This window comes from Ranitomeya imitator, chromosome 2, assembly GCF_032444005.1.
Source record: "Ranitomeya imitator isolate aRanImi1 chromosome 2, aRanImi1.pri, whole genome shotgun sequence".
Lineage (NCBI taxonomy): Eukaryota > Metazoa > Chordata > Amphibia > Anura > Dendrobatidae > Ranitomeya > Ranitomeya imitator.
The window spans coordinates 791,935,807-791,955,022 of NC_091283.1; the positions used below are offsets into that span (position 1 = coordinate 791,935,807).

The 19,216-nt window shown below is 43.9% G+C and overlaps 1 protein-coding gene across 1 annotated transcript in view; it reads left to right on the plus strand.

Annotated features, from left to right (window-relative positions):
* Positions 1-19,216, plus strand: part of PLPP4 (phospholipid phosphatase 4) — a 150,843-nt gene that overhangs the window by 71,177 nt on the left and 60,450 nt on the right. The window contains exons 2-3 of the mRNA XM_069753653.1: positions 11,003-11,111; positions 11,982-12,072. Coding sequence (XP_069609754.1) covers positions 11,003-11,111; positions 11,982-12,072 — 200 coding nt within the window. The remainder of the gene's footprint in view (positions 1-11,002; positions 11,112-11,981; positions 12,073-19,216) is intronic.

Below are 19,216 nucleotides of genomic sequence, written 5' to 3' on the forward strand. Positions count from 1 at the left end.
TATTGTCCTTACTACCAAAATGTTCTCCTTAATGTGTTGTAAATGTCAAGCCTTGCCGACTATTACAGTTGATAATAGTTTAAAGGCCACAAAGTGATATTAAAATAATATTATGTTTCACTTGTATCGGAATGACAGGACTAGAGGCATTGTATAAGTACAAAAATTAAAGAATTGTAACATTTGTATGGACAATTCTAGGAGGAATAACCAGTGTTCCTTTATCTTTACACCTGCAAACTATGCTAATTGTTCATTCTTTTACTGTCTCTTTGTATTACTTGTTTGTGCAAGGCAATGATCTCTCCTGTAAATTTTTTGAGCTAAGGTCTCATTCAGACATCCGCTTTTCATCTGATTATCACAGATAGAACTTGTACCTATGATAACCAATGAGGCTATTCACATTTGATTTTTTTTTTGTTGGTCCATGCAAAATTGTGGAGACATATCTGTTTTTTGATCTGAAAGTTGGATCAAAATCATCACTGCAAGACAATGGGTCAGTAAAAAAAATCAGTCAACCCTCAGATGCTATCTGCGTGCTACCCATTATTCTTTAATAACTGTTAGAAGAATCTGGAGAAACGTCATGATTAAGGGTGCGCCTACACCTGAAATGCGTTGATGCGGGTCATGTGAATTTGTATCGCTGACTGCGTGTCACAAGGTTACCACCACAAAGAGGAGCACTTCACCTTTTTAAACATTGTAGATTTCTTTTGGCAGTACAAGCAGGGCCATATCTGCCACTAGGCACTTGAGGGCATGTGCCTAGGGCAGGACGATGCAGGGGCGGCACCTAAGCAAGTTTTTTTTTTTTTTTTAATTAAAGTCCGGTGTCCCCTCCCACCCACCACCTCACCCCGCGCTCCCGCTCGCTTGAGGACGTCATACTCACTCTACTCCAGCGATACCTGGTCTCAGCGCCGGCAGCTCGTCCTGTGTGAGTGGTCACGTGGTACCGCTCATTAAGGTGATAAATATGGACGCATATTCATCACCTTAATGAGTGGTACCACGTGACTGCTCACGCAGGAAGACGCTGCCGCGCCGGCAGAGAATGAGGGATGTTCAGTGCGGTGTGGGAAAGGTGAGTATGACAGCCAGGGAAGATGGAGGAGGATGAAGGAGGGCGGAGGGAGGACAGGAAGAGGATGGGGGAGCGAGAAATGCATGCAAGATGGGAGAGGGGGGGAAGCTGAGCCATTCATACAAGATGGGAGGGGGGAAGCTGAGCTGAGCCATTCATACAAGATGGGAGGGGAGGATGCTGAACCATTCATACCAGATGGGAGGGGGGAAGCTGAGCTGAGCCATTCATACAAGATGGGAGGGGAGGATGCTGAGCCATTCATACAGGATGGGAGGGGAGGATGCTGAACCATTCATACAGGATGGGAGGGGAGGATGCTGAACCATTCATTCAAGATGGGAGGGGGGAAGCTGAGCTGAGCCATTCATACAAGATGGGAGGGGAGGATGCTGAGCCATTCATACAAGATGGGAGGGGAGGACGCTGAGCCATACATACAAGATGGGAGGGAGGTTAGCTGAGCCATACATACAAGATGGGAGGGGGAAAGCTGAGCCATTCATACAAGATGGGAGGGGGGAAAGCTGAGCCATTCATACAAGATGGGAGGGGGGAGCTGAGCCATACATACAAGATGGGAGTGGGGGAAGTTGAGCCATACATACAAGATGGGAGGGATGGAAGCTGAGCTAAGCCATTCATACAAGATGGGAGGGGGGAAGTTGAGCCATTCATACAAGATGGGAGGGGAGGATGCTGAACCATTCATACAAGATGGGAGGGGGGAAGCTGAGCTGAGCCATTCATACAAGATGGGAGGGGAGGATGCTGAGCCATTCATACAGGATGGGAGGGGAGGATGCTGAACCATTCATTCAAGATGGGAGGGGGGAAGCTGAGCTGAGCCATTCATACAAGATGGAAGGGGAGGATGCCTAGCCATTCATACAAGATGGGAGGGGAGGACGCTGAGCCATACATACAAGATGGGAGGGAGGTTAGCTGAGCCATACATACAAGATGGGAGGGGGAAAGCTGAGCCATACATACAAGATGGGAGTGGGGGAAGTTGAGCCATACATACAAGATGGGAGGGATGGAAGCTGAGCTAAGCCATTCATACAAGATGGGAGGGGGGAAGTTGAGCCATACATACAAGATGGGAGGGGGGAAGCTGAGCCATTCATACAAGATGGGAGGGGAGGATGCTGAACCATTCATTCAAGATGGGAGGGGGGAAGCTGAGCTGAGCCATTCATACAAGATGGGAGGGGAGGATGCTGAGCCATTCATACAAGATGGGAGGGGAGGACGCTGAGCCATACATACAAGATGGGAGGGAGGTTAGCTAAGCCATTCATACAAGATGGGAGGGGGGAAGCTGAGCCATTCTTACAAGATGGGAGGGGGGAGCTGAGCCATTTATACAAGATGGGAGGGGGGAGCTTAGCCATTCATACTAGATGGGAGGGGGGAAGCTGAGCCATTCATACAAGATGGGATGGGGAAAGCTGAGCCATTCATACAAGATGGGAGGGGGGAGCTGAGCCATACATACAAGATGGGAGTGGGGGAAGCTGAGCCATACATACAAGATGGGAGGGGGAAGCTGAGCCATTCATACAAGATGGGAGGGAGGGAAGCTGAGCTGAGCCATTCATACAAGATGGGAGGGGGGAAGCTGAGCTGAGCCATTCATACAAGATGGGAGGGGGAAGCTGAGCCAGTCATACAAGATGGGAGGGGGGAAGCTGAGCCATTCATACAAGACAGGAGGGGGAAAGCTGAGCCATTCTTACAAGATGGGAGGGGGGAGCTGAGCCATTTATACAAGATGGGAGTGGGGGAAGCTGAGCCATACATACAAGATGGGAGTGGGGAAAGCTGAGCCATACATGCAAGATGGGAGGGGGAAGCTGAGCCATTCATACAAGATGGGAGCTGAGCCATGGCCCATACATACAAGATGGGAGGGCGGAGCTGAGCCATTCATACAAGATGGGGGAAGCTGAGCCATACATACAAGAATGGGAGGGAGGAGCTAAGCCATACATACAAGATGGGAGGGAGGAGGGGGGAGCTGAGCCATTCATACAAGATGGGGGAAGCTGAGCCATACATACAAGAATGGGAGGGGGGAGCTAAGCCATACATACAAGATGGGAGGGGGACAATTTGAGTGGGGATGGGGGATTTATTATGTGTGTGGGCAATTGAAGTGGGGATGGAGGGATTTATTGTGTGTGGGGACAATTTGAGTGAGGATAGTGGGTTTTATTATGTTTGGGGAGAATTGGAGTGGGGATGGGGGATTTAATGTGTGGGGGGATATTTGAGGACACAAAATGAAGAGCAAAACAAAGGGGAGATGGGGAAACAGTACAGGGGAATGAGGGGCATGTATAAGGAAACACTACTGGGGAATGGGGGGCATGTATGAGGAAACAGTACTGGGGAATGGGGGGCATGTATGGGCAATGGGGAGTATGTATGAGGAAACAGTATAGGGGAATTGGGGGCATGTATGAGGAAACTACTGGGGAATGCGGGGCATGTATGATGAAACAGTACTGGGGAATGGGGACATGTATCACGAAACAGTACTGGGGAATGGGGGGCATGTATGGGGAATGGGGGCATGTATGGGCAATGGGGGCATGTATGAGGAAACAGTATGGAGGAATGGGGCATGTATGAGGAAACAGTATGGAGGAATGGGGGCATGTATGAGGAAACAGTACTGGGGAATGGGGGGCATGTATGGGCAATGGGGGCAAATATGGGGAAACAGTATGGGGGAATGGGGGGCATGTATGAGGAAACAGTACTGGGGAATGGGGGGCATGTATAAGGAAACAGTACTGGGGAATGGGGGGCAAATATGGGGAAACAGTAGGGGGATGGGTGCAGACAGTATGGGGAGCAAATGGGGGAATGTATGTGGACACAGTACGAGTAGCGATGTGAAAAATTGATGTGGACAGAGTACGGGGAGTGAGGGTGATGGGATGTGTGCAGACACAGTATGGGGAGTCAGGTGAGCAGGCAGTATAGAAAGTGAGGGGGTAAATATATGAGGAGACAATATGGTGAACAGGAGAGATGTGAGAGGGGGGACACAGTATGAGAGTACAGTGTGAAGAGGGGGCCGGTTTGGAAAGAAGAGGTCAGTGTGAAGAGTATGTACCTTAAGAAGGACAGTGTGGGGGTCATAATTTGTGCAGACAATATAGTGAGGGGCAATTTTTTATTCAGGAGCATTATAATGATACTTGTATCTTTAAGGGCATCATGTGGAGATTTTCTGCAAAATAGCGGAGAAGATGGAAGTCTGCAGAGACGGCTGTGGATGAGAAAACTCATCATGGGGTCTGGGCAAGATGAAGAAAATAAGAATGGCTCCAGAGGCAACGTCTATAAGGTACCTGGATGTAAATGTTATTTGTGATACTAACTCTCATGTTTTTATTTACAGTATGTTAGGAGCATTAAAGGGAATGTCCAGGTTTGTAATGAGTCTGCAGTCATTCTTTGTGACTGCAGACTTCTGAGTTCTCACAGTGTGCACTGCACGCTGTCAGGATTCTCTCGTGCTGGCGATTTACATTAATGCGGTCACATGCTGACTAGACATGTGTGGCCCCACTCAATGAAAATGAACTGAGCGAGGTCGGAAACGTCTAGTCAGAATGTGGTCAGAGGTATAAAAATCACATACTTGTGCTGACATAACTGTCCACCGGCAAGGGAGAATCCTAAAAGTGTGCAGCGCATGAGTTGTGAGAATTCAGAAGCTGCGATGTCAGGATTCAGCTCTGCAGGTTCCAGTAGTCGTCACATGGACACATCACTCACGTGCGACTTTCATACTTATGGTCCTGTGACAACGAGCTTCTCTTCTGCTTCTCTGTTTTTTACTGAACATTGAGAGCATTAGGGAGAGGAGCTCGTGGGTACATGACTAAGTGTGCAAATCGCATGTGTGCTGGGGGGGCGCCAAAATGAATTCTTTCCCCAGTGCCAGAAAACCGACATACACCTCTGCCGGTATGCCACTGCGAGCGGTGATTACCTGGTCTGGTGGAGGGATGTCTGTGCACAGGCAGTAAGGCAGGGACTGAGGGTGTGCACAGAGAGAATGGAGACCCGGAGACTGCCCGTTCCATTCTACGTCATAGCCTGGAGCCCTCATTATAGTAGGAATATGTCAGGTAATAAATTGTTTTTCTAAAGCTTTATAGTTTAGTTTTAGGTCAGGCAGGGATGGTTACGGAAGAGCTAGCAAGGTGCAGGGACAGGTAGTGATGGCTACTTGCGGACATGTGCGGCATTGCTACAAGTACCGCATTTGCCGGATCGCTGCAAAACCGCAAGTGCCGCACATGTCCCTAAGTCCCATAGGGAATAAATGAGGCCGAACGCAGTGTTGCTGTAAGTGATCCATTATGCGGCAGATGCGGAAAAACTGCCGGATCTGCTGCAAAAGGCTACTTTCACATCAGCGATTTATGGCAAAGTCACTGCCGATAGTATCATACTCACCAAAGAAGAGGCAGCACTAAAAGTGCCTAGGGTAGCAGAAACTCTAAATACAGCCCTGAGTACAGGGGTTAATTTGCCATGTTGGGAGCTCTGTGAGCTAGGGCTCTCAGATGTGCACTGCTATCCACTCCATCCCCTATATAATCTGGGTCCTGACTGACACACATCATCAGAGTTAGCATATGCTGCATGGGTGGGAGAATAGTAATTGGTGGTTATTGGAGTATCATAGGATGGATGGAAAGGTTTGTGGATGGTTTCTGCACTTGCCGACAATTAATGAGTCGTGTATCCTAGGATATAAATCGAAATGGTTTATTCTACGCGTTTCAAAGTACAAATTACTTTTTCATCGGGAAAGACCAAAAGTATATCAGATATACTTGTGCTCTTTCCTGATGAAGAAATAATTTGTACTTTGAAACGCGTAGAATAAACCACCATTTTGTTTTATATCCTGGGATACATGACTCATTAATTGTCGGCAAGTGCAGAAACCATCCACAAACCTTTCCTTGCATCCTTTGATGTCTTATGGTCAATTGCTAACCCGTGGATCTGCTGCAGCTGAAATTCCACTTGACGGGCTTTTTGAATATGTTTAGAAGGTGAGTGTAACCTGATTTTACCGCCTGTCATATCTCTCAGATAAGTCCCTATTTTTGCGCTGATCTCTCCTACAGCTCTGTGATGGTTATTGGAGTAGGCGTTTGGTGGCTTTATCTGTGACTGTTGCTTGGGTTTGTGAGTGTGATAATTCCTTTTCTTCTCCTACTTTGGTTTAACCCCATCCTCCACTCCCTGATGCATACATCTGTTATATGTGAGTGTATATTTGTATGTTTGGTATTATCCGTTTCCCCTGTTCATGTTACCTTGTTCGTCTGGTTGGTGTAATTTGGTACACTGCTACTCCCCTCTTCCCTGGGTGGGGGAAGGGTAAAGATGGAGGGCAGACTCAGGAATTAAGGCAAGTTAGGTGGCCCTGGCGTCTTCACCATCAGAAGTAATCCGGGTAACAGGGGAGCTAGGGCGCCTCCTGGCCTTAGGGACAGGGAAGGAACCCTTGGTCCCGGGTACCCAACAGCAGAGTTGTGACACTGTTTATGTCCTCCAAATTGCTTATGTGAATAAAGAATCACAGTTCGTGGAGCTGGAGTCTCTTCATTTTGCAAACCGAGAAAAACTGGGAGCAAATTCTGATGACATGCTTCTGAAATTCTGATCAAATACACTCATATGTGGAAAAGAAATGGACATCTGAAGGAAGCCTAACATGCATTCAACCATGACTGTCAACAAACCTCTAGTCAGTCCAGGTTTTGCAATAGTTTTATCTCAAGCACATCTTAGGCAATTAACGGAGTCCTTGATTAACGGCATCAGCTGTGCTTAGATAATTCCTGAATTCCAAATGCATTCTGTTATGAGGGATTCTACTTAGGGAGCGGACTGATTCTGAGATTGCAGTAGTCATTAAAATGGCAATTTGTGCTGAATTTGTAGAAACCTCTTATTATATTAGTTGTGTTCAGTTATTAGAATTATTGGGCTACGTTCCCACGATGAGCTTTTGGTGAGTTTTTGATGTTGCAGTTTTTCTGCACCATTAATTCACCCATTAAGTAAAATAGGTTACTTGCATCTTTTTGAAAACATGTAGCGTAAAAAAAATCACTAAAAACTCGTGGTGGGAAAGTAGCTTTATTGTTTGGTTTGTTGAAAACAGCAGAAAGTTTGTCCATTTTTCTAATAAACCTAAATTGCAATGGGGGTTGAATAATTTTGATTGCAATAGGAAATCAAAACTTAAGTCGTTTACGGTAAATTCTATAGTGAAGGTCGAGAAGTGTAGGAAGTGACAACCAACCTGAGTTAGCTGTTATCACTAGAGAGACACGGAAAGGAAAAATGCTGCTTACATACAGTGATAAAGTACGAATTGCTAATTATAGTGAATCTGTCAGCAGGTTTTATCTATTTAATCTGGGAGCAGCAAAATGTAGAGGCAGAGACTCTGATTCCAGGTATTTGTCACTTATTAGGCTGCGTGCTGTAGTTTCAAAACAATCAATGTTTTATCAGCAGGAGATTAAAACTAAGGAACTACATGTCTCATGCAGGTCAGTCAAGCAAATCTGTATATTCCCGCCCCCACCACTGATTGGCTGATTAATACAATATACTGAATATACTGTGTACACAGGAAGCTGCAAGTCAAGGGCCGTGGGAAGGGTTATACACAGACCAGAAGTCTACATTTACAGGAGAGAAAACAGGGATTCTATAGAAACTGCACCAAGTAGTCCAGTAAGTCAGGGGTCCCCAACTCCAGTCCTCAAGGCCCACCAACAGGTCTTGTTTTCAGGATTTCCTTTGCATTGCACAGCTGATGCAATTATTACATGGGCAAGACTAAGGAAATCCTGAAAACATAACATGTTGGTGGGCCTCGAGGACTGGAGTTGGGGACCCCTGCAGTAAGTGATACATCACTGGAATCAGGGTCTCTGTCTCTACATTATGCTACGATCATATTCTATAGCAAACACCTGCTGGCAGATTCCCTTTATTCAGAGCTTGCTGTGACTTCCTGCTGTGGTAGAGGCAAAAGGAGCTGTTGACCATGCAGAAGACATATTTTAATATCCTCCATACTCATTATTCATTTTGATCTTCTCCAGGTTGCCAGATTTATATTGAGGACTCTCATTAAAGGGAACCTGTCACCCCGTTTTTTCAGTACGAGATAAAAATACTGTTAAATAGGGCCTGAGCTGTGCGTTACTATCGTGTATTTTGTGTACCCTGATTCCCCACCTATGCTGCCGAAATAACTTACCAAAGTCGCCGTTTTCGCCTGTCAATCAGGCTGGTCAGGTCATATGGGAGTGGCGACATCGCTGGTTCTTCCCCCAGATCTTGCATATATTTCCGTTGGTGGCGTAGTGGTTTGCGCATGCCCATCTTCTGAATCCACTGGGCAGGAGAAGAAAAAACGCGCGATCTACGCTATTTCCCTGGTGATCCGTGGGGGCGGCCATCTTCCTGAGGCCGCGCGTGCGCATATGGAGTCCTCTGCTGCCTGGGGCTTCAGGAAAATGGCCGCGGGATGCCGCACGTGCGCAGATGGAGATCGCAGCGGCCATTTTCCTGAAGCCGAGATGCGAAGCCGAGGACTCCATATGCGCACGCGCAGCCTCAGGAAGATGGCCGCCCCCACAGATCACCAGGGAAATAGCGCAGATCGCGCGTTTTTTCTTCTCCTGCCCAGTGGATTCAGAAGATGGGCATGCGCAAACCACTACGCCACCAACGGAAAGATATGCAAGATCTAGGGGAACAAACAGCGATGTCGTCATGCCCATATGACCTGACCAGCCTGATTGACAGGTGAAAACGGCGACTTTGGTAAGTTATTTCGGCAGCATAGATGGGGAATCAGGGTACACTACATACACTATAGTAACGCACAGCTCAGACCCTATTTAACAGTATTTTTATCTCGTACTGAAAAAACGGGGTGACAGGTTCCCTTTAATGAGCACAAGCCTGTTAAAGTAAGACTTCTTATAGGAACTGAGTCCACTAATACTTGAGAGCCAATGTCCAAAGATATCATGTAGTAGTGTCAGCCTCTGTCAGAGGGGGCAGATGCACCTATTCCTAGCATCTCGCGTTTTCTACTGCTATGTCACATCTTATTACATAAAGGGCAACACTCCTGTGTTGTCTCATTAGCGACTTTCCTATTGCTCTTTGGTTCTATTCGTTCTCCCGCTGCCGCCATTCAACTTGTATGTCTCTTGTTAACAAGAGACAAGGTGAGAAGTATTTGTTTTTAGAGGTAATAGGGATTTTTGTCAGCAAAGAATCTTGCTTTAATTTCCGCCAATTCCTTTTCTTTATGTGTAAAGCTTGATATGTTTCCCATCTGTCTATTTGTATAGGGAGGGTAACAGCTTGTCAGGGAGTTTTAGTTGAATTTCCACCATTCCTGTCTGCATATAGTGAATTTCTATGTCATTTGTCTTTTGATCGTTTTTTCTTTTTCTTTTTTTCCTGCTCTCTTTTTATTACTTGTATTTATGCCTTTCTTTATTGTGACATAATGTTTTATACTATTGTTCGTTTTTTTTTTTGTAGAGAATGTTATGTCTATGGCACTGAAATGTACCGAGTAGATGGGCTCCATTGCTTGTCATAGTTGATCCGATTTCATTCTATGCTAATTAGCAATGTTCTCTGTGCTTTTCAGAAATGATAGAGTTAAAGAATCCAAAAATACATCTTTACTCCAGCCGGATGGATAGAGCATAAAATCTTCTTCATTGAATATGGAGTAAAAACATGCTGTAACAAAATCAACATCATAAAATTAGGAACAGTGGTTAACCCGCTCTTAACCGCGACATAGGCGCTGTGCCTCATTTATTTACGTTACTCTGTTACATGTTTTTACTGAATACTCAATAAAGAAGATTTTATGCTCTATCCATCTGGCTGGAATAAAGATATGTTTTTGGATTTTCATTAGAATGCTACACAGGAGCATGGCTGGCGCCTGGGATTAAGCATATCTACACCCAGATTGTACTGTGTACAATCCTGCTGACAGGTTCCCTTTAAATGGAACACTGATGGTAAGGGTACAGTACTCATTTTGTCCTGTAGGCTTCAACAGCAATTTCAATATTTCCAATTATTTTCTTTATAGTAGGCACCTGGACAAAAAAAGCTATGTTATAAAATGACCTAGGGATTTATGTAGCGGCGTGTTGTGCACATGCTCTGTAACATGTGCAGAGTTCTCTATACTGAGAGGGGGGAAGGATGGAGAAGCTAAAATGTGCCTATTACCCATTGAAATCCTGCTCTGTTCACCGTGTACACAGCACAAGCCGAAAAGTCATTTGTTCAAGAAGGAAAGTATTAACCTTTTGTGACGATTTTGCGGTCCGGTCCGGGGCCTCCCATCTTCTTACGATGATGTCCTCTTCTTGTCTTCATGCTGCGGCTCCAGCGCAGGCGCACTTCGTCTGCCCTGTTAAGGGCAGACAAAGTACGCCGGAGCCGCAGCATGAAGACAAGAAGAGGACATCATCGTAAGAAGATGGGAGGCCCCGGACCGGACCGCGACGGCCATCGGACCAGACCGCAGCGGGACCGCCCCTGGGTGAGTATAATCTATCCTCTTTTTCTCATCTTTCAGGATACATCGGGGTCTTATCTACACATTCCAGAATGCTGTAGATAAGCCCCTGATGCTGGTGGGCTTAGTTCACCTTCGATTTTGGGGGTGACAGGTTCCCTTTAAAACACATAAATCCTAAATATTAGTATCAGTTATGTTTACTATCTTATGTGTTATCTATGGCTTTTTTTTACTAAACCAATGTCCTTGTATCTGTTTGTTTTTCTTAGGTTTACCGAGTTTCTGGATCCCTTCCAGCGTGTTATTCAACCAGAAGAGATCTGGCTGTATAAAAATCCCTTGGTACAATCAGATAACATACCAACCAGGCTGATGTTTGTAAGTTAAACACTGATCCAATCAACGCTTTATATCATTTCAATAAATCCTAAAATTCTGTGTTGATTTTGTGTTTAGTGATAAAATCCTTGACGCCCGCTGCCACTTTTAAGAGAAGTTTACTGAAGATAGAATTATACAGTAATGATATAACATCTATAATAAATTCTGTAAATTCTCTAGCTCCCCCTAGTGGTGGCTATTCAGCTATAATTTTAGTATTTCAAATCCCTGATTACTGACATCCCCAGGATATTCCTTACATGTTTTGAAAGTGAGGTCTCACACCAGGGAGTGGACCCATTCATTTTGTGAGAAAGCAAGTTTTGTTTTTAAAGGGGTCTATGTAGATTATGGAAGGAGGTGAGCAAGCCATCACATTTTTCATAAATATCTGCTATGTATGATATGAGCTTTATATTTGGAAGTCCACTTTAGCTTTTATTAAGGTCCTCAAACACATTAGCCTAATGTGGGACGAATCCACAGATAACCAAGCGGGTACTGGCCGACTGATAATCTGGAGAGATATTGGTCACGCATGTTCGATTTGTTTCAGGAAGGAGGCAGAGGCTGCGGTCCCTGATGATGCTTCATTTGAGTTTCCTAGCATCACTGGGATTCTGAAATAAAGTGCCTTCAGAAAAAAAGTAGTAAAAAAATGAAAAGCAGTTACATAGTGTAGAGAGGGACCGATAGGGATTTTTTAATTCAAGTACAGATATATTGGAAATTAGTTTAGATTAAGGCATTAAATAGAGATTTAGGATGAAAATTGCTTTGTATGCTTTGTATGTCGGACCATCCCTTTAACGTTCATTATGCTCAAAATTCAACATTTCATCCCTTGGATATTTCCATTTTGTACAGGCCATTTCATTTCTGACACCCCTGGCTGTCATTTTTGTGGTGAAAATCATCCAGCGGACAGACCGAACAGAGGTCAAAGAAGCCTGCTTGGGTATGGAACAGTTAAGGTTAAGTTGAAGCTTTTTCTTTCTTATTAGTTACACAACATATGTTGGTAAATTATTTATAATAACCTTTAGGTAAGTCCTCTGCAGTGTGTTTAGGTATATGAGTTTGTATGTACTATGTGTATACATGTATGTGTGCGGTGAATACATATGTATGTATGAGCTCTGCGTATACATACAGTACAAACCAAAGGTTTGGACACACCTTCTCATTTAAAGATTTTTCTGTATTTTCATGACTATTAAAATTGTACATTCACACTGAAGGCATCAAAACTATGAATTAACACATGTGGAATTATAAACTTAACAAAAAAAGAGTGAAACAACTGAAATTATGTCTTATATTCTAGGTTCTTCAAAGTAGCCACCTTTTGCTTTGATGACTGCTTTGAACACTCTTGCCATTCTCTTGATGAGCTTCAAGAGGTAGTCACTGGGAATGGTCTTCCAACAATCTTGAAGGAGTTCCCAGAGATGCTTAGCCCTTGTTGGCCCTTTTGCCTTCACTCTGCGGTCCAGCTCACCCCAAGCCATCTCGATTGGGTTCAGGTCTGGTGACTTCTTGGTCAACTACCCCTTACACAGCCTGGAGGTGTGTTTGGGGTCATTGTCCTGTTGAAAAATAAATGATGGTCCAAATAAACGCAAACCGGATGGAATAGCATGCCGCTGCAAGATGCTGTGGTAGCCATGCTGGTTCAGTATGCCTTCAATATTGAATAAATCCCCAACAGTGTCACCAGCAAAGCACTCCCACACCATCACACCTCCTCCATGCTTCACGGTGGAACCAGGCATGTAGAGTCCTTCTGTTCACCTTTCCTGCGTCGCACAAAGACACGGTGGTTGGAACCAAATATCTCAAATTTGAACTCATCAGACTAAAGCACAGATTTCCACTGGTCTAATGTCCATTCCTTGTGTTCTTTAGCCCAATCAAGTCTCTTCTGCTTGTTGCCTGTCCTTAGCAGTGGTTTCCTTGCAGCTATTTTACCATGAAGGCCTGCTACACAAAGTCTCCTCTTAACAGTTGTTGTAGAGATGTGTCTGCTGCTAGAACTCTGTGTGGCATTGACCTGATCTCTAATCTGAGCTGCTGTTAACCTGTGATTTCTGAGGCTGGTGACTCGGATAAACGTATCCTCAGAAGCAGAGGTGACTCTTGGTCTTCCTTTCCTGGGGCGGTCCTCATGTGAGCCAGTTTCTTTGTAGCGCTTGATGGTTTTTGCCACTGCACTTGGGTACACTTTCAAAGTTTTCCCAATTTTTTGGACTGACTGACCTTCATTTCTTAACCCCTTTACCCCCAAGGGTGGTTTGCACGTTAATGACCGGGCCAATTTTTATAATTCTGACCACTGTCCCTTTATGAGGTTATAACTCTGGAACGCTTCAACGGATCCCAGTGATTCTGACATTGGTTTCTCTTGACATATTGTACTTCATGATAGTGGTAACATTTCTTTTGATATTACCTGCGTTTATTTGTGAAAAAAATGGAAATTTGGCGAATATTTGGAAAATTTCGCAATTTTCCAAATTTGAATTTTTGTGCAATTAAATCACAGAGATATGTCACACAAAATACTTAATAAGTAACATTTCCCACATGTCTACTTTACATCAGCACAATTTTGGAACCAAAATTTTTTTTTTGCTAAGAGTTAAAAGTTGAACAGGAATTTCTCATTTTTACAACACCATTTTTTTTTTAGGGACCACATCTCATTTGAAATCATTTTGAGGGCTCTATATCAGAGGTCCCCAACTCCAGTCCTCAAGGCCCACCAACAGGTCATGTTTTCAGGATTTCCTTTGCATTGCACAGGTGATGCAATTATTACCTGGGCAAAACTAAGGAAATCCTGAAAACATGACATGTTGGTGGGCCTTGAGGACTGGAGTTGGGGACCTCTGCTCTATATGATAGAAAATGCCAAAGTGTGACACCATTCTAAAAACTGCACCCCTCAAGGTGCTCAAAACCACATTCAAGAAGTTTATTAACCCTTCAGGTGTTTCACAGGAATTTTTGGAATATTTAAATAAAAATGAACATTTAACTTTTTTTCACAAAAAAATTACTTCAGCTCCAATTTGTTTTATTTTACCAAGGGTAACAGGACAAATTGTACAACAAATTTTGGGGTCCATTTTCTACTGAGTGTGCAGATACCCCATATGTGGGGGTAAACCACTGTTTGGGCACATGGCAGAGCTCGGAAGCGAAGGAGCGCCATTTGACTTTTCAATGCAAAATTGACTGGAATTGAGATGGGATGCCATGTTGCATTTGGAGAGCCACTGATATGCCTAAACATTGAAACCCCCCACAAGTGACACCATTTTGGAAAGTAGACCCCCTAAGGAACTTATCTAGATGTGTGGTGACCATTTTGACACATAAAGTGATTCACAGAAGTTTATAATGCAGAGCCGTAAAAATAAAAAAATCATATTTTTTTTCACAAAAATTATCTTTTTGCCCCCAATTTTTCCCAAGGGTTAGAAAAGAAATTGGACCCCAAAAGTTGTACAATTTGTCCTGAGTACGCTGATACCCCATATGTGGAGGTAAACCACTGTTTGGGCACAAGGGATAGCTCAGAAGGGAAGGACTTTTTGCATTGACTTTTCAATGCAAAATTGACAAGAATTGAGATGGGAGGCCATGTTGCGTTTGGAGAGCCACTGATGTGCCTAAACATTGAAACCCCCCACAAGTGACACCATTTTGGAAAGTAGACCCCCTAAGGAACTCATCTAGATGTGTTGAGAGCTTTCAACCCCCAAGTGATTCACTACAGTTTATAACGCAGAGCCGTAAAAATAAAAAATAAAAATTTCCCACAAAAATTATTTTTTAGCCCCCAGTTTTGTATTTTCCCAAGGGTAACAGGAGAAATTGGACCCCAAAAGTTGTTGTCCAATTTGTCCTGAGTACGCTGGTACCCCATATGTGGGGGGAACCACCGTTTGGGCGCATGGGAGAGCTCGGAAGGGAAGGAGCGCCATTTGGAATGCAGACTTAGATGGATTGGTCTGCAGGCATCACATTGCGTTTGCAGAGCTCCTAATCTACCTAAACAGTAGAAACCCCCCAGAAGTGACCCCATATTGGAAACTAGACCCCCAAGGAACTTATCTAGATGTGTTGTGAGAACTTTGAACCCCCAAGTGTTTCACTACAGTTTATAATGCAGAGCCGTGAAAATAAAAAATCTTTTTTTCACAAAAATTATTTTTTAGCCCCAGTTTTGTATTTTTCCAAGGGTAACAGGAGAAATTGGACGACAAAAGTTGTTGTCTAATGTGTCCTGAGTACGCTGATAACCCATATGTTGGGGTAAACCTTTTTTTGGGCGCACGGGAGAGCTCGGAAAGGAAGGAGCACTGTTTTACTTTTTCAACGCAGAATTGGCTGGAATTGAGATCGGACGCCATGTCGCATTTGGAGAGCCCCTGATGTGCCTAAGCAGTGGAAACCCCCCAATTATAACTGAAATCCTAATCCAAACACACCCCTAAACCTTATCTCAATGGTAACCCTAACCACACCCCTAACCCTGACACACCCCTAACCCTAATCCCAACCCTATTCACAACCGTAAATGTAATCCAAATCCTAACCCTAACTTTAGCCCCAACCCTAACCCTAGCCCTAGCCCTAGCCCTAACCCTAACCCTAGCCCTAACCCTAGCCCTAACCCTAGCCCTAGCCCCAACCCTAACTTTAGCCCCAACCCTAGCCCTAACTTTAGCCCCAACTCTAACCCTAGCCCTAACCCTAGCCCTAACCCTAGCCCTAACCCTAGCCCTAACCCTAGCCCTAACCCTATAACCCCAGCCCTAACCCTAGCCCTAACTCCAGCCCTAACCCGACCCCTAATCCTAACCCTAGCCTGACCCCTAACCCTAGCCCTAACACTAAACCTAGCCCTAACCCTAATGGGAAAATGGAAATAAATACATTTTTTTAATTTTTTAATTTTTCCCTAACTAAGGGGGTGATGAAGGGGGGGTTGATTTACTTTTATAGCGGGTTTTTTAGCGGATTTTTATGATTGGCAGCCATCACACACTAAAAGACGCTTTTTATTGCAAAAAATATTTTTTGCGTTACCACATTTTGAGAGCTATAATTTTTCCATATTTTGGTCCACAGAGTCATGCGGGGTCTTGTTTTTTGCAGGACGAGTTCATGTTTTTATTGGTAACATTTTCTGGCTTGACATTTTTTGATCGCTTTTTATTCCGATTTTTGTGGGGCAGAATGACAAAAAAACAGCTATTCATGAAGTTCTTTTGAGGGGGGGCGTTTATACCATTCCACGTTTGGTAAAATGGATAAAGCAGTTTTATTCTTCGGGTCAGTACGATTACAGCGACACCTCATTTATATCATTTTTTTATGTTTTGGCGCTTTTATACGATAAAAACTCTTTTATAGAAAAAATAATTATTTTTGCATCTCTTTACTCTGAGGACTATAACTTTTTTATTTTTTCGCTGATGATGCTGTTTGACAGCTCGTTTTTGGCGGGACAAGATGACGTTTTCAGCAGTTCCATGGTTATTTATATCCGTCTTTTTGATCGCGTGTTATTCCACTTTCAGTTTGGTGGTATGATAATAAAGCGTTGCTTTTTTACAATGATCACTGAAGAGGTTAACTAGTGGGACAGTTTTATAGGTCAGGTCGTTACGGATGTGGCGATACTAAATATGTGTACTTTTATTGTTTTTTTATTATTTAGATAAAGGAATGTATTTATTTGAACAATATTTTTTTTTATTATTACTATTTATTTAGGATTTTTTTTTTTTTTTACTTTGCCCCAGGGGGGACATCACAGTAAAGTGACAGATCGCTGATCTGACAATTTGCTGTGCACTGAGCAGGCGCTGATAAGTCACCTCCCTGCAGGACCTGGATGCAGCCCCACGGCTATTTTGGATCGGGCCTGCAGGGAGGAGGAGGTAAGAGACCCTCGGAGCAACGCAACCACATCGCGTTGCCCCGAGGGTCTCAGGGAAGCACGCAGGGAGACCCCTCTGTGCGCGATGCTTCCCTATACCGCCGGAACACTGAGATCATGTTTGATCGCAGTGTGCCGGGGGTTAATGTGTTGGGGGTGGTCCGTGACCGCTCCTGGCACATAGTGCTGGATGTCAGCTGCGATAGTCAGCTGACACCCGGCCGCGATCGGCCACGCTCCCCCCGTGAGCGCGGCTGATCGCTCTGGACGTACTATTCCGTCCTTGGGAAGTAGGGCCCACCCCACATGGACGGAATAGTACGTCCAATGGTAGAAAGGGGTTAAAGTAATAATGGCCACTCCTTTTTCTTTACTTAGCTGCTTTTTTCTTGCCATAATACAAATTCTATTCTATTCTATTCAGTCGGACTGTCAGTTGTGTATCCACCAGACTTCTGCACAACACAACTGATGGTTCAAACACCATTTATAAGGCAAAAAATCCCACTTATTAAACCTGACAAGGCACACCTGTGAAGTGAAAACCATTCCGGTGACTACCTCCTGAAGCTCATCAAGAGAATGCCAAGAGTGTGCAAAGCAGTCATCAGAGCAAAAGGTGGCTACTTAGAATCTAGAATATAATACATAATTTCAGTTGTTTCACACTTTTTGTTAAGTATATAATTCCACATGTGTTAATTCATAGTTTTGATGCCTTCAGTGTGAATGTATGTGTAGTAAACCTATAGGGAGGGCAAACAAAGTCAATACTCCGCCATAATATATATATATAAGAAACCCAATAAAGGATGGACAAACGAGCTAAAATGAACAATTTTATTGAAGACAAAAAATCTAAAAGAGTATATAAATACAACAACAGTACAGACAACAGTAAAACAGATGCAATGAAAAAAGAAAGGCAACACTAGTGTCACGCACAAGTAAAAATGGTCAGGTAAACCATACAAAAAGTACATATAAGTACAGGTCCTTCTCAAAAAATTAGCATATAGTGTTAAATTTCATTATTTACCATAATGTAATGATTACAATTAAACTTTCATATATTATAGATTCATTATCCACCAACTGAAATTTGTCAGGTCTTTTATTGTTTTAATACTGATGATTTTGGCATACAACTCCTGATAACCCAAAAAACCTGTCTCAATAAATTAGCATATCAAGAAAAGGTTCTCTAAACGACCTATTACCCTAATCTTCTGAATCAACTAATTAACTCTAAACACATGCAAAAGATACCTGAGGCTTTTATAAACTCCCTGCCTGGTTCATTACTCAAAACCCCCATCATGGGTAAGACTAGCGACCTGACAGATGTCAAGAAGGCCATCATTGACACCCTCAAGCAAGAGGGTAAGACCCAGAAAGAAATTTCTCAACAAATAGGCTGTTCCCAGAGTGCTGTATCAAGGCACCTCAATGGTAAGTCTGTTGGAAGGAAACAATGTGGCAGAAAACGCTGTACAACGAGAAGAGGAGACCGGACCCTGAGGAAGATTGTGGAGAAGGACCGATTCCAGACCTTGGGGAACCTGAGGAAGCAGTGGACTGAGTCTGGTGTGGAAACATCCAGAGCCACCGTGCACAGGCGTGTGCAGGAAATGGGCTACAGGTGCCGCATTCCCCAGGTAAAGCCACTTTTGAGCTACAGAGAAGCAGCACTGGACTGTTGCTAAGTGGTCCCAAGTACTTTTTTCTGATGAAAGCAAATTTTGCATGTCATTCGGAAATCAAGGTGCCAGAGTCTGGAGGAAGACTGGGGAGAAGGAAATGCCAAAATGCCTGAAGTCCAGTGTCAAGTACCCACAGTCAGTGATGGTGTGGGGTGCCATGTCAGCTGCTGGTGTTGGTCCACTGTGTTTCATCAAGGGCAGGGTCAATTCAGCTAGCTATCAGGAGATTTTGGAGCACTTCATGCTTCCATCGGCTGAAATGCTTTATGGAGATGAAGATTTCATTTTTCAGCACGACCTGGCACCTGCTCACAGTGCCAAAACCACTGGTAAATGGTTTACTGACCATGGTATTACTGTGCTCAATTGGCCTGCCAACTCTCCTGACCTGAACCCCATAGAGAATCTGTGGGATATTGTGAAGAGAAAGTTGAGAGACGCAA